The 16,428-nt window shown below is 45.3% G+C and overlaps 1 protein-coding gene across 5 annotated transcripts; it reads right to left on the bottom strand.

The window, feature by feature from the left end:
- Positions 1-5,435: 5,435 nt before the first annotated feature.
- On the bottom strand, positions 5,436-16,306 carry LOC115156749 (regulator of nonsense transcripts 1). 5 transcript variants are annotated; one of them, XM_029704396.1, is made up of 23 exons: positions 15,793-16,306; positions 15,126-15,262; positions 14,873-14,962; positions 14,402-14,569; positions 14,099-14,279; positions 13,782-13,943; positions 13,577-13,664; positions 13,228-13,326; positions 12,934-13,042; positions 12,685-12,844; positions 12,461-12,579; positions 12,103-12,267; positions 11,714-11,828; positions 11,436-11,579; positions 10,898-11,111; positions 10,436-10,553; positions 10,155-10,311; positions 9,817-9,959; positions 9,413-9,587; positions 9,154-9,244; positions 8,663-9,060; positions 8,425-8,544; positions 5,436-8,294 (listed from the first exon to the last, which is right to left on the bottom strand). In XM_029704396.1, exons 1-22 carry the CDS (start codon positions 15,958-15,960, stop codon positions 8,428-8,430), a joined length of 3,318 nt encoding a protein of 1,105 aa, XP_029560256.1. In that variant the 5' UTR covers positions 15,961-16,306; the 3' UTR covers positions 5,436-8,294; positions 8,425-8,427. The 5 variants fall into 5 exon arrangements, with proteins under 5 accessions (XP_029560256.1, XP_029560258.1, XP_029560257.1 ...); XM_029704398.1 differs by having other exon boundaries at positions 9,154-9,235; XM_029704397.1 differs by having other exon boundaries at positions 13,580-13,664.
- Positions 16,307-16,428: the final 122 nt, after the last annotated feature.

Here is a 16,428-nt window from a genome sequence, read left to right as displayed (position 1 = left end):
TGTTCACAACCAGTCTATATACCACCACCTGCTGGTTACAGTTTGTTGGTGGGTCAAATTCCATTTCATTTCACAGTGACAAAACTCGTGCTGTAAACTACTGCATTGTTGACCATTAGCAAATAAATATGGCCTACTTAACACTAATTTCGGCTATACAGTATTTCATTTTCACATAGCTCACATTAAAACAAATTCCTTAACCCTTGTGTGGTGTTGGGGACTGGGACCCATTTTCAAAGTTGACTAAAATAAAAATTATACAATTCATTATTTTTTCAACCTGAGACTCATTGGCCTTGGCTCATTTTCTGTAAAATAACACATTTTTATTGAGTGCACACTGTGTACCCTACACATTTATATTACATATGTGGTATTCGGGTCCACTGGACCCAAGGGTAATAAAAGTGTGGAAAAGTGTGTGTGTAGGTGAAAACAAGTAAAAACAAAACAAAAAGGTTTGCTGTGTGCCTTCACTTTGTCTTCCTCCTCCCTGGACCTGCTGTTTCAACATAGCACCAAGAACCTGTCTGTCTCCCTGCCTGTCTCCCGCTTTTCTCGCACTCTTTACCCTTGGTAGTGGGTAATGTCTTGCAGGATCCTGCACAATGTTATTACAATACCTTATTTCAATAAAACATTTTTGACAACATATCGAAATAATGTATTTTCCCACACTCTACCCCAGCCAGGTGCAAATTGGGGGAGGGACACAAATAAATAGCTTTGCATGTGTGGCTCCTTACCACAATCAATCAGTATGGCAAAAATAATCTCTGCTCAGAGGGCCTTAGAAATATTTTTTGCAGAGAGAGAAGCTGGTGTGGAAGGAGCATCCTTCCTCTTTGGAAGATGAAAAATCTTCCGAATATGAGGATCATGTCTCTGTCAATTCGGAGTCTGACAGTGAGTTGGAAGGAGAGGACTTACCCTCAGCCTGCCCAGGACCAGCCCGTCAGCAACCAGATCATCAGCAGCCTGAAGGAGGAGAAATATAGATGTAAAAAAAAATGTGAAATTGAATGGTCTTCTTGCTCAAGGAATGAGCCACCCCGCATGGCTGCCAATGTGATAAGGATGCAACCAGGACCGACGCGGATGGAGGTTACTCATATGCAGGTTTTAGTCTTCTTTTGAACTGTTCATCCCAGACCCCATCCAGAAAATCATTCTGGATTACACTAATTTGGAGGGAAGGCGTGTTATTTTGGGGAGAGATGGACCAAAATCATTTACATGCATACTTTAGGGTTCTTATCCTTGTTGGTGTTTTCAGATCCAATGCGGAATCCACAAAATCCCTGTGGGATGCAGAAACTGGAAGATAAGTTTTCCATGCAACGTCTCTGGAAAACTTCCACGTTATTTCCAGGATTATCCGCTTCGATAACCGAGACACCAGACCAGCTCATATAACGCGCTCATTTGTCATCTGGATGATGTTGAACCAAGATTGGGACAGAGGGAAGCTCCAGAGGAGACGGCTTTCTTGAGGAGCTGGGCAAGGCATTGGTACGACCTAAAATCCAAGGACCCCAGGAGGATTGATGAGGAGGATGCTGGTGCCCCATCCGCCCGACCCACAGAACCAACAACTCCAATACCGGAAGTAAGTGTGTGATGTTTCGTGTGTGTGTCTGACTCTCCTACCTTGGTCTACTGTAACTACAGTTGAAGTCGTAAGTTTACATACATCTTAGCCAAATATACTGCTCAAAAAAATAAAGGGAACACTTAAACAACACATCCTAGATCTGAATGAAAGAAATAATCTCATTAAATACTTTTTTCTTTACATAGTTGAATGTGCTGACAACAAAATCACACAAAAATAATCTATGGAAATCCAATTTATCAACCAATGGAGGTCTGGATTTGGAGTCACACTCAAAATGAAAGTGGAAAACCACACTACAGGCTGATCAAACTTTGATGTAATGTCCTTAAAACAAGTCAAAATGAGGCTCAGTAGTGTGTGTGGCCTCCACGTGCCTGTATGACCTCCCTACAACGCCTGGGCATGCTCCTGATGAGATGGCAGATGGTCTCCTGAGGGATCTCTTCCCAGACCTGGACTAAAGCATCCGCCAACTCCTGGACAGTCTGTGGTGCAACGTGGCATTGGTGGATGGAGCGAGATATGATGTCCCAGATGTGCTCAATTGGATTCAGGTCTGGGGAACGGGCGGGCCAGTCCATAGCATCAATGCCTTCCTCTTGCAGGAACTGCTGACACACTCCAGCCACATGAGGTCTAGCATTGTCTTGCATTAGGAGGAACCCAGGGCCAACCGCACCAGCATATGGTCTCACAAGGGGTCTGAGGATCTCATCTCGGTACCTAATGGCAGTCAGGCTACCTCTGGCGAGCACATGGAGGGCTGTGCGGCCCCCCAAAGAAATGCCACCCCACACCATGACTGACCCACCGCCAAACCGGTCATGCTGGAGGATGTTGCAGGCAGCAGAACGTTCTCCACGGCATCTCCAGACTCTGTCACGTCTGTCACGTGCTCAGTGTGAACCTGCTTTCATCTGTGAAGAGCACAGGGCGCCAGTGGCGAATTTGCCATTCTTGGTGTTCTCTGGCAAATGCCAAACGTCCTGCACGGTGTTGGGCTGTAAGCACAACCCCCACCTGTGGACGATGGGCCCTCATACCACCCTCATGGAGTCTGTTTCTGACTGTTTGAGCAGACACATGCACATTTGTGGCCTGCTGGAGGTCATTTTGTAGGGCTCTGGCAGTGCTTCTCCTGCTCCTCCTTGCACAAAGGCGGAGGTAGCGGTCCTGCTGCTGGGTTGTTGCCCTCCTACGGCCTCCTCCACGTCTCCTGATGTACTGGCCTGTCTCCTGGTAGCGCCTCCATGCTCTGGACACTACGCTGACAGACACAGCAAACCTTCTTGCCACAGCTCGCATTGATGTGCCATCCAGGATGAGCTGCACTACCTGAGCCACTTGTGTGGGTTGTAGACTCCGTCTCATGCTACCACTAGAGTGAAAGCACTGCCAGCATTCAAAAGTGACCAAAACATCAGCCAGGAAGCATAGGAACTGAGAAGTGGTCTGTGGTCACCACCTGCAGAACCACTCCTTTATTGGGGGTGTCTTGCTAATTGCCTATAATTTCCACCTGTTGTCTATTCCATTTGCACAACAGCATGTGAAATTTATTGTCAATCAGTGTTGCTTCCTAAGTGGACAGTTTGATTTCACAGAAGTGAGATTGACTTGGAGTTACATTGTGTTGTTTAAGTGTTCCCTTTCTTTTTTTGAGCGGTGTACATTTAAACTCAGTTTTTCACAACTCCTGACATTTAATTCTAGTAAAAATTCCCTGTCTTAGGTGAGTTAGGATCACCACTTTATTTTAAGAATGTGAAATATCAGAAAAATAGTAGAGAATGATTTATTGCACATTCCCAGTGGGTCAGAAGTTTACATACACTCAATTAGTATTTGGTAGCATTTCCTTTAAATTGCTTACCTTGGGTCAAACGTTTCAGGTAGCCTTCCACAAGCTTCCCACAATAAATTGGGTGAATTTTGGCCCATTCCTCCTGACAGAGCTGGTGTAACTGAGTCAGGTTTGTAGGCCTCCCTGCTCACACACGCTTTTTGAGTTCTGCCCATACATTTTCTATAGGATTGAAGTCAGGGCTTTGTGATGGCCACTCCAATTCCTTGACTTTGTTATCCTTTTGCCACAACTTTGGAAGTATGTTTACGGTCATTGTCCATTTGGAAGACCCATTTGCAACAAAGCTTTAACTTCCTGACTGATGTCTTGAGATGTTGCTTCAATGTATCCATATAATTTTCCTTCCTCATGATGAAATCTGTTTTGTGAAGTGCACCAGTCCCTGGTGTTCTTCGGCTTGCAAGCCTCCCTCTTTTTCCTCCAAATATAACGATGGTCATTATGGTCAAACAGTTCTATTTTTGTTTCATCAGACCAGAAAAGTACAATCTTTGTCCCCATGTGCAGTTGCAAACCGTAGTCTGGCTTTTTTATGGCGGTTTTGGAGCAGTGGCTTCTTCCTTGCTGAGCGGCCTTTCAGGTTATGTCAATATAGGACTCGTTTTACTGTGGATATAAATAATTTTGTACCCGTTTCCTCCAGCATCTTCACAAGGTCCATGCTGTTGTTCTGGGATTGATTTGCACTTCTCCACAAAAGTACGTTCATCTCTAGGAGACAGAACGCGTCTCCTTCCTGAGTGGTATGACGGCTGCATGGCCCCATGGTGTTCATAAGTGCGTACTATTGTTTGTACAGATGAACGTGGTACCTTCAGGTATTTGGAAATTGCTCCCAAAGATGAACCAGACTTGTGGAGGCCTTGAAATACATCCACAGGTACACATCCAATTGACTCAAATGATATCAATTAGCCTATCAGAAGCTTCTAAAGCCATGATATCATTTTCTCGAATTTTCCAAGCTGTTTAAAGACACAGTCAACTTACTGTATGTAAACTTCTGACCCACTGGAAATGTGATACAGTGAATTATAAGTGAAATAATATATCTGTAAACAATTGTTGGAAAAATGACTTGTGTCATGCACAAAGTAGATGTCCTAACCGACTTGGCAAAACTATAGTTTGTTAAGAAATTTGTGGAGTGGTTGAAAAACGAGTTTTAATGACTCCAACCTAAGTGTATGTAAACTTCCGACTTAAGCTGTATATATGTGAGTGAGTGAGATGTTAGTAAAATTCCTGAGCTAAGTGTTGATCATTCTAGATTGCAGCCGGTAGCAACAAGAAGCAGCGCTGCAATGTGTGTGGACCCAAGGACAGGAAGACACAGTACACATGCATCAAGTGCAAGAAATACATATGCAACACACACAGTAAAACTCTGTCCCTCATGTGGTGTAGAAGGGCCTTCATTTGTGTTCAATGGGGCTCATTCATCATTTCCATTAAATACAAAAATGTGTCCTTCCAATTTGTTCAGTTCAAAAGCAATAAACATTAGTGATGAAAACCTTGTTTCATTTATATTTGTTCAAGATAAACATGATTTATTCCACCCGTCATGATTATCATAGATTTGTTAACCCCAAAAAATGTGCGCTTTTATTGATAAATGTGATCTAGCAGCGGTAAATATGAACCATGTCTGCTGTCTATATTGCTTGTAATTGATATAAGGCAACATCTAAGTATTAAGTACTTTTACGCAAATTGTTAAGGTCCATCAGACCCGTAAACATTAACATGAACACCACACAAGGGTTTACAACGATAGACTAACGAGGACACAATTATGAAGTCCACATGTAGGCCTAAGCTTGAGATTTGTGGTTCCGCAATTACCTATGGGGCCCAGATGTCAAGTCTATAAAGCTCAGTGCTAGTAGCAGTTGAGTTAATCATAATTCCAGTGATTCGTTAAAGAAGTTAAATCACTTAAAATGAACGGAAAGAAGCAACCTTTATTTTTCAAAGATTTTACAAGGATGATATTTCAGTGAGCGACACAGATGACCAAAGAACTACATTCATATTCAAACAATTTCTTCCACAGAGAAAGAAATATCACTTCAACACAAAACCCCCTCAGAGGCAAATAATACTAAGATCAGACAGGCAGGGGGGTGGGGGGGGTTGGCTATTTTATGTCCTAATTGAAGGTTCTTTGCATTCCAAGTTCCCTGTACCTCATGAGGCACTCAAAAGTGGTGTTTTGTTTGCTCGTCTTCAAATACAGTTCAAAAGGACCATTTGCTGATATTTAATCTACTTGAATTTCAACCCTCTGCATTTAGTTGTAGCAACATTTCCTTTCTCTTCAGTAGTTCCCCCTTTGAAATTATAGGTTGATTTCATAAAGGAACAACAAAAATACATGAATGTTTAGTGATGAAACCTGCCAATTGATGTGTACTATTGAATGGCACATACACAGATTGTCAGATAGGGATAGTTGTCACGGGAAAATAACACATTTTCATAATTTATCTGAGGGAAGTGGTTAATGTCTATAAGATACAGATATCATCAGATATTTTGGTAAGTACAAACATTTAGTCAGAATGGCTGGCATCTTATTCATCTTTCCACAGGTGTTCATAACAGACCGGTTAACTACGTCACAAGCATACCACTATGACTTCTGAAAATCGTAGCCTCTCACGACTCAGCAAAATTACATGAAAAATTTCAAATGATACTTAATTATCACAAGCATGGAAGGAAGGGTACCATAATTACTGAGTGATGGTTACACACATTTCATAATATCAGAGTGAAAGATCTCAGACCTAAAACGAACATGGCAGCAGCGCTAGACTTGGGCAGGAGCTCACCGGAGCGGACACCCGGCACCTAAAATGTTCTACTGCTTGAACTGCTGTACCTCTTATAGAATATTAGCTCAAAAGTATTGTGGAGTCCTGCTAGGCTTGGGCAATATACCAGGATACTTCAAAATACACACAGTATGATTTTCAATACTGCCCACAGTATGGGGGAGGGGTTATTATTCTTATGAAATAACGGCCCTTTTTTGGTGGACTTCCGGTAATACCGTATACCCCAGTATAGTACAGAAACTGTAAGAAAATCTGGATACCTCCCAACCCTAGCACCTGCACCTAAATACAAACAGTACCGGCACACAAAATGAGTACCGGCACCTATTTCAGTCCAAGTCAAGTACTGCATGGCAGGGAAGTGACAGAAGTAGGACTTACTACTTTACACGTGGGAAACTTTACCATCCATGATACAAATTACATCAACGTCGTTTCTCTACATGTGACAGGGTAGGCCTACTGCATGTTTGAAGATGTAAGTATTGGCGGTTTCATCAAAACTAAAGGACATTCAAAGGACAAAGTCAAATGTCATTTGACATTTTTTTCCAGATGTAGTTCATAACATTCATTTCAGTTATCTTTTTCATATGGGGCCAATGATAGCCAGCACTGAATACCTACATTTAGTAGGTGCCAGACGCTTCCCAGCCTTCCATTGTAGTCAGTTATACTTCCAAGACTTCCACAGTCTTATCTCTGTAGTATTCACACGCTTCATGTCTATAACCTCTCTGAACATAAAATTCATGTTCCCATGTGAAGCGCCTCTTATCTGAAGCTAGGCTAATCATGACCAATAAAAAGAAAACATGATTTAATACAGAATTTCATGTTTAAACTTAGGGCTCTAGGGATAACTGCCCCCCCCCCCTTACTGTGGGTTAATGAATTGTAGTCGTGGAAAAGATATCTGCATCCTACAAGCGCTTTCATGTCTGTGGAGCTGTGATGCTTTTTAAACTAATAATCTGGATGTCATTTAGAAGATCAAGTGATAGCCGCTTCATTCGATTACAATAGGTTGGTTATGGTATTCTTTTTAACGTTCTTTTTTTGTACTACAGAACGATACACTTAGCAGGAAAAAAAATGAAAACTTGTCTCGCAAACTACCACTTCGGATCTCGAGACAATAATGTCTTCCTTTAATAGTTTCCAAGAGCCATTCCACCACTTTTCCTTAGTAGACCACCTTGAGAAAGACCCAAGCGGGAAGCCAGCGAAATTCACAAGCTTCTTATTTCAGAACCTTTGTGACAACAGACCTCGTGGAGAAAACTTTCCAACTCAAAGCTGAAAAAGATGAACGGTCAGAACCCTTGCACCATTTGATTCCGTTTGAGATGTTCCAACACGACCTCTTGGTCCTCACGAGCCCTCTCCTCTCTCAAACATGTTCAAATGCAGAGCACGGTTCAACTTTGAGGTTAGAAATTTTCCCAAATCGACTGACTGCTTTTTTTCCCACTCTGGCTGGCAGGAGACGGTTTTGTGGATTGAGCTTGAAGGGTTGTTTTAGAACTCCTCTTCTCAGTCTCTCTGCTCCAAGAGCAAGGAACTCAGCCAACTAACTGGTGGTCCCGGGAGGCGGGGAGACGTGACTCCTGTGTCCCCCAAGAGGATCCACAACCTTCGTCCCTCAAATCATCACCGAAGGTCCCGTCTCTCCGACGGCGCTACTTCCGACGTATGCTGCTTCTCCATGTCTCCGTGTGCGAGCAGGGCCTTCTCTCTCCCTCCCTCTCGCTCTCTCGTCCTGTCCAGCTCAACCCCCATTTTGCTCTCACTCTTGTGATTGGTTGGTTTCTCTCGGTCTCTCTCCTGTTGCTTTCACACAGTGGTGCTTCAGTTGTAGCAGTGGAAAACGGGTATCCATGTTTCTTTTTTTGATTTTACCCAGATTAAAATGCAGGCGAACTAAGCTCAGCACAGGCTTAGCTCCTTTTCCCACAACCTAAGAGTAAAATAAAAACAAAGATAATTGTAATACCCTGATACTTACTCCAAATAACATCTTACAGTAACTGTTGGCTTAGCTCATAGAATGTACAGTGCAATAAGTTCACAGATAACTGATGTCTTACACTCTAGTACTGGGACAATCCAGTCACACCATGTTGATAGGCTCGTTCACCCTGGTAGGTGGAGTCTTGGGAGAGGGCCACGTCAATCTGGGACTTGAACTCATCGCCAAGGTAGCTGTCCTGTAAGGAGAAAAACAAAGGAGAAGCTTTTAGCCTGCTGATTTTCATGCCTGTATGTCTATGTCAGACCAATAAAGTCTGCTAAACGATGAATATGTAAATGGATCTGCTGACTTACCTGGGAGAGTTCAGGCTGGGACAGGCCAGGCTGGCTCATCTGGGAGGGCTGGCTCATGGTGATGTAGCCCTGGGTGAGAGGTCCCTGGGAGAAGGGCTGGGAGCCCAGGTCCTGGCTGGCCTGGCTGACACTCATGTGGCCGTGCTGCCCGTTGCCCCCGCCATGGCTCGCCATACCACGGCTCCTCTGGCGCCCGCCTCGTGCCCCTCCGCCCGCCTTACCCTTCATACCTCCGCCACGGCCTGCTTGGGGGCCGTTGACCTGGCCCAGGTAGCCTGGCGGGGGCATGGGGGGCATGACCAGGTTGAAGGGGATGGGGATGTTCAAAGAGGCCATGGGGCCTGGGCCAATCATGCTGATCTGGTCGTGGGTCTGGAAGTACATGTTGGATGTACGTGCTGAAGGGAGGGGGGAAAAAAAGAGACCATTTTTAGACAACGGCAAAACAAGTACAAAGACACACAAGTTTACAGTTTGACGTCGCCTCTCACCAGTGCTGCTGCGGTCATACACAGATCCAGGAATAAGAGCTTCCCTGGCATCATACATGGCTGTGCTCATGAAACGGCCCCCCTGAAAAACCCACACATAGGGAAAAAAAAAAAAAAAACACTTCACTAAGTCGAAACAGAAGCTGACGCACATCTTCTATAACGGTGTACCGTCTACACTAAAGTAAATCGGGGAAAACACCACCACGTAAACATGTACAGACACACGCGCGCATTCAAGGGGCCGGACAAGACTCACAGGGTTGACGGCGTTGACCAGCTTGCGAGGCTTGCTGAACTGCATGAGGCTCTCCCTCAGGTTGTTGAGGGGTCCCTCAACCAGAACCTTCTGCTCCTTGTAGTAGTTGAGAAGGTGGTTCCACAGAGGCTGCTTGGACAGGGCCTTGGGGTTGCCCACGATGATAACCCCATACCTACACACACACACACACACACACACACACACACACGGCACAGTTCCTTTACTGTCAGAGTAATGATCATTTGTGAATCCTCACAGCAAAACGTTGACATAACACCAAAGACAAACATTCAAATAGTCTTGCAAAAGTTATCTAAAAAAAGACAGGATGATATGATGTTTCTAATTATCTGTTGAGCATCAGGAGACAGAGGGACTGCACAGGTCCTGGTGTTATTTACCTGGCCCTGGTGAGAGCCACGTTGAGACGTCGTGGGTCGTTGAGGAAGCCGATGCCCTGGTGCTCGTTGGCTCTGACACAGGACAGGATGATGAAGTCCTTCTCTCTGCCCTGGAAGGCATCGACACTGGCTATCTCCACCTCCTGGGGACAGCCAAGAGCCAGAGAAACTATGAACTAGTACTGTTCCAATCACCATCTGGCATCCATTTAAAAACAGTAAAAGGTAGCCATTTTTTTTTTTTAAGTCACTGCAGAAAGCACTACACAGACTTGCGTGCCACAGTGGCGTGCCATTGTTTTACGTTCTTTCTCCCTAACACTGTGAGCATGCTGTACCTGGTAGAGCTTGGTGTGGAGGGAGCCACTGAACTGCATGTATTGCACCAGGTAGGACCTCTGGCCCTCGTAGGGGGTGATGATGCCTATCTGGTCAGGCTTGGCCCCGGCCTTGAGCAGCCTGGTGGTGATCTTCTCCACGTTGGAAGCCTCAGTCCTGTACACAGAGAAAGAGAGAAGAAAAGCTTATTCACCCCCCCCAAAAAAAAATAATAACACTTTTTATGAATGAAGTCTGTCTGTTTGGTCAAAAATGACAAATGCTTCCATTTGTCAAATACCTGTTTAGATAGGAGGTTCCGGAGCTTGCGATTTCCTCCTGGCCCTGGGTCACATAGAAGAACATGGGTTTGTCTGGCTGTGGCCACTGGAAGTCAAAGCCTTTCTTGATGCGGTCAGCTGTATAAATAAAAGAAAGGCGTCAAAATGGGGAGAGCTAGTACATTTACATTAAGGTTAATCCAGAATTAAGTGTAGAAGCCAGTGACATGTTTTAGCTTTGTTTTCGGTGTTTTCCACCTTGTGCAAACTTAGTAAAACTTGCTGTTATAAAGCAATACATGATCGTTCTGTTTTCTTGGTCTTTTGAGACAGATTATGTAAACTGCCCATCTAGTTAGTAGACACCAGGGAGTCCATTCCCCGCTTGATGGCCAAGCACATCAGCAGAACAAGCTAAACCTAACCTCTGTTTCTGAGGGTTCTACACACTGGCCCCGAACCCTTCTCCCTCAGCGACTTACCCGCGGTGACTCCGTTCTGCAGGGAGCCCTCGTAGAAGATGTTGGAGGGGAAGGCGCTGAGGGCTGGGTGCATACGGTACTGGACCTGCAGACGGATGGGCCTGATGCCCAGCACCACCAGACGCTCAAACAGGGACTGGGACAGGCCCGCTTTGGCTGCCTTCTTACACATCACTACTGGACCCAGCTGGCAGTGGTCTCCCACCAGAATCAGCTGGAAAGAAACAGACAGAAGAATCCTAGATTTAGTATGAACAGAAAGGTGATTCCAATTCAAATCTAATGTCGTGTGGTTTGGGAACTAGTATTGGGTGTAGGTAGCGTGCCTCACTCAGTGTTCTGCACCTGCAACAATGTCGAATTCAACCAAGCACAGACACCTGGAGGCAATAAACGGCACTACACGTTTCCATCAGCAACAACTTTTGATAAACATTCTGTACGAAAAACAGAGAGAAGTTTGGGCCTGTCATTGAACTAAGTGACTGGGCATCATTTTTCTTAGAGGTTTGAGATTTCTTAAGAGACTGAGACGTACCTGTTTGGCCCCCAGTATGACAGGCACCATGCACTCGGGCTCAGTGGCCTGCGTGCTCTCATCAATGAGGATGGAGCGGAACTGCATCTTGGCCAGGCGGGGGTCTCCTGCCCCCACACAGGTACAGCAGATCACATCAGCATTCTGAGGAGCAGAGATGGGAGTGAAGGGAGACGTGGTCAGTGATAATCAACTTGAAGTAGATATTTATTCACAGTGGTATTAAGACATTTTTAGGACTTTGTTTTAAGGGAGTGTGGAAAAGGAGCAGGCGTTACCGTGAGTAGTTCCCTCTCGGCGGTGCGCTTCAGGGCCCTGTAGCGCTTCTCATCAGAGGAGGACAGCTCCCCAGTCTCGTCCTTCAGCTGCTGCAGCTTCTGAAGCTCTGGTATACTGCACACAGATACAGCAAAAACACAAACTGAAAACCCAGTGCTCTTTACTGTGCTGAAATGATGTAGCCTATAATGAAGGCTAACGTGCAGAAAAGCTGTAAGACAGAGGAAAGACCTCGGGGACATGACCTGCGCATCTATGCTTTCAAACTGAGGCAACTCTCGTGGCCCATAGCCAGGTTCTCAAGTGGAATCGATCCTTTGTCACTAGTTAACAGGACACCTGATGAGATAAAGAAACCATTCCTCCCCGGGTAGCAGTCCCAGGTTACCTGTCCATGTTGCGGATCTGGTTGTGCAGAGCCAGGAAGGACACAGGGGAGTCGATGGCCTCTCTGCTCTTGGCACAGAGCCTCACCACCTTCAGGCCCGACATGTGGATCTTCTCAGTCAGCTGGTCCACCGCGATGTTGCTGGGAGCGCACACCAGCACTGGCCTGAGGACACACAAACGCAACTGGTGTTAGGGATGGATAAAAGGTGCTTTTATTAACCTTTTGCTTGGTCAACTGAGAACAATGTGTCATTTGCAGTGATGACCTCTACCAATACTAATGTAGCCACTCTTGTAGTGAAAGTTATTTACCAAGTACTGTATATGGTGTTCCCTATTAAGTGAGCAGATCTTACCCGTTGCCCTGTCTGGCCAGGTGGTAGACTACAGTGGCAGAGGTGACCGTTTTCCCCGTGCCAGGGGGGCCCTGGATGAGACTGAGAGGACGCTGCAGCACGGTCTTCACAGCATACACCTACGTGACGACACACAACGTTGGCATCTGACAAACTGTCAGCAAACGTGATCGAAGGAATAACTCAAATCTACTCATAGATTTCTGTCGACGATAAACACCCACCTGTGAGTGGTTGAGGTCAGGCAGGCCCTGGGCGGTGAAGCGTTTGGGCAGTTGACACTTGATGACCACGTCCTCCACCTCGTGACCCAGCAGCTTGTGGTAGATGTACCCGGACACAGAGGTCTCGTCCACGGCAAAGGTCTTCAGGGCGCTCTGCATCCTGGAGGAAAGTTGAAACAAGTCCCCGTGTCAAGCAAGCTGAGCCCGACCCATTGCGTCACATCTTGATTTGTGTCAGAAGATTCCTACCTGTCAAAAGAGGTGGACTTCCACACAAAGTCAACCTGGAAGTTATGTGGCACTTCCACAGGAGCCCCAGCACTGCTCCTCAACTCGATGGCTATCTCGTCACCATAGTCTATTAGGGAAGGATTAAGGACTACACACCACAAAACCTTACACCTATTCATCCCAGAGACTAATGTGGCGCTATTGAGAGGATAACACCAAACAAAGAAACAATTACGTAAATCAATTGTGCAGCAAACAAGATGCTGAAGAGTAAAATGTAGCAACATTACAGCCTAGCAATGAAAAGGATACTGTCTGGGACTTTGATGACATGTCCAATACCCTTCCAGAGTGGGGCAAGGTCTCCCTTGTACCTCAGGCATATCTCATCACCCTGCATCAGGCGCATGTCTACAGAAATACAGAGAATGAAAAGAGGGAAAGAAAGGGAATTAGCTTATGAAAGGCACAATACAAAATTGATAGATTTTAGAACATTCATCATACAAAAATGTAATCGTACATGCACACACACACACACACATTCAGACTAAGACAGGCCAGCATGCGCGTCAGGGAGAATGCGAGGGGAGGTTGTGGCCGGAATGGAATGGACATGGACCTCGTGACGTTGATGGAGATGAACAAAAAAAGGAATTACCACCTGAGTCCGTCTTGGGAAGGCTGAAATAAGCAATCCGCTTTTTATTGAGTCCCAGGTCCCACCTGACAGTTATATTGTCTTGGGTCTGTGAAACAAACAGACAAGAGAGCAATCAATCAAACATGTAAAACCAAAACTGCCTTTACATCCAAAAGCAGGAAGAGCTAGCCTGAACAGTCCAGCAGAACACAGTTGATATTACCTGGGACTCTTTGAGTTTCTTATCGTAGTCGGCCTCCAGTTTGACCAGGGGGCCAAATATGTTCTGGTACTGGTAGGCATCCTCATAGCGCAGCAGCACGTGCTGAGGCTCCTCGTCCACGCCGGGCTTCTCAAGGTCCTCCAGAGTGGCCGTGGGGTTTTCCTGAAGACACCGAGGCAGACAGATACAGTCAAACAACAACCACTAAAAGAGTGCTGCTCTATAATTGGCTTTTATATCAAAAGGACCAAAGTAGTAGGCCACTGGCCTATAGTAAATTGCTGGCTAACTTATGCTAAATAAGGCATCTTATAAACCTTCCAGAGCTCCTCCAGCTTATTTATCTGCTGGGCGGTGATCTGGCGGGCCCGAAGCTGCTCCTGCTCTGAGGGGATCTTCACCAGCCAGGAGAGGAAGCAGCGGTCCTGGATCAGCGGCTGCCACTGGGAGCTGTCCCAGTTGATGTCTTTCAGACTGCTCTGACTGGCACATGGCTGCCTGCATTACCAAAACACACACATTACATCTATCAATGCACTATTACAAAATCTGATGGCATCTGATCATTGTGATACAGAACGGTATAAAGAAGGTTAACAAACACCATAGAGCTGCTTTACCTGCAAAGCAGTACCACCACAGAGTCTGCCTTGGCGGGGATGAACCCCAGGAGGAAGACGTTGCGACAGCCACAGTTGTAGCACTCCAGCACCGTCTCCCCCAGAGGACCGTCCTTGTGCAGAGTCACCTCCTTGGACTTTGCTCTGACCAGGTGGTTCACAATGTGACTGAGACGGAAGATGAGAGAAAAGGCACGAAAATGTATGCACTCACTACCGTAAGTTGCTCTGAATAAGAGCGTCTGCTAAATGACTCAAATGTAAATTGTGAAATGTAGGTATATCATCATTTCAGGTAAATGTCTTTCTGACCCATGTTAAAAAGGTAGAAGTCAATTCAGTCTCTATTTGCATCACATTTCTACTTCATGTGCGCAGCCTCCCACGTCGAGTAGACGGCAACTACATTTAGCTAAGTACACCACAGATGGAAGGTCAACAACCGCCGGTTGTTTGGTCTTTGAAGCCTACCTGCCAGACGTATTGCCTCGTCCATTGCAAAACCACTTCTTGCTGGTGTTGCAATACACAACGCATGCCGGATCGTGAATGCCACAGTAACTGGGCGAGAAGGAAAAAAATAACACAATGACAACTTTAATATTGGTGTTAAGGACAAGGTAAAGTCGGATAAAACATGCGATCAACACTTCAAACCTTTTTTTTTCTTCTTCTTCTTTTTGTTATCTGTCAGACAGAACTAAAAAGTATTTCTGAACATTACCTGCATGCATGGACTGGGAGGTCTTTAGTATAATAGGTGTCCTCCTCCTCTTCTTCAAAGTTCAACTCTGCAAGGAGTTGACTTGCTTTTACAGCAGAGTCTTCCCCATTCTGCAGAACTCCATCAGGCCCATTCACCTGGAGAGTAACGTGGACATTTAAAGACACTGGCAAAATAATGTAAATAACCTGGAAAAGGACACACCACCACAAATAAAAAGGTTTTAGCTACAAGTGGATTTCACAGCTAGTTAGCTAACTTGTTATTAAATGCACTTGCTGTAGCAAACTCGCAGCAGCTAGCTAGTAACGTAAATGCCTATCTAAAGCATGCCAACTACCTGTTGTGACTGTCATGCAGATACAGGGTACAGTCATGTCTACCTTATCAAGAAAATGAGACTGCTCGTCAAATAATCCTGGTGTCCATCTCAGAACGCATATTAACTAATGTTAGCATGCTAAATCATTATGTAAACATTCTGGCTAAGCTAATTCGTTAGCCAGCTGCGTGGCCTGTGGGGCAGATGCATGTGTTTTCTATGTAGCTCGACAGCTAGCTATGCTAACCTAGCAGCTTCTGCTAACTAGCTAACTGCAAGATCCATATTAAGGACGCCGTTAGCAAGCTAGTTTGCCACAAAACAGGCAACAATTATTCCACGAACCTGGTTGTCCAACTGACTCTGCGTCTGGCCTGTTTGAGTCTGGCTCGGTAGGGTAAAATCTGTGAACTCATATTCCGAACCCTGGGTATCTGCTCCAAGCAAGTCGGCTTCCTCGGTGTCCAGGAACGTGAGAGTCTGCGAGCTCGGCCCGTACGCCTCAACACTCATGTTCTCCACCAACAGTGATATTTCAGAATTATATTTTAGGTACAGTAGCTAACTCAGCAATGTGTAGATATCCCTGCCAAGAGTGTACTTGAACAAATATCGGAAAACCTGCGCAAGTTAATAAAGAACTGACAAGACACGGGATCGAGAGCCTCAACTCCCACTCGAAATAATGACGTAACACCTTGCACCGCAGGAACAAATGCATAGAGCACAGGAGTGTCCATGACGTTTACACAAAAGTCAATATTTTTCACCATCCTTGATTAGGCACACTGTACAGTCCACTGAGCTTTATGGTACAGTCAGAAATGGTTTAGCACGAGGGCTTACCCTTCCTGATAATATTATGTCAGATGACATTCAATTGAATGTTTTTCATTTGCAATAGATGTCATGAAGAACAGCAAGTACTGTACTACCGTATACACTACAGCAATAGTTATTTTGTGAATTTCTTACAAAAAT

This window comes from Salmo trutta, chromosome 21, assembly GCF_901001165.1.
Source record: "Salmo trutta chromosome 21, fSalTru1.1, whole genome shotgun sequence".
In the NCBI taxonomy this organism is placed as follows: domain Eukaryota; kingdom Metazoa; phylum Chordata; class Actinopteri; order Salmoniformes; family Salmonidae; genus Salmo; species Salmo trutta.
The sequence above is the reverse complement of the archived record's forward strand: the minus strand, read 5'-3'. Positions and strand labels throughout refer to the sequence as shown.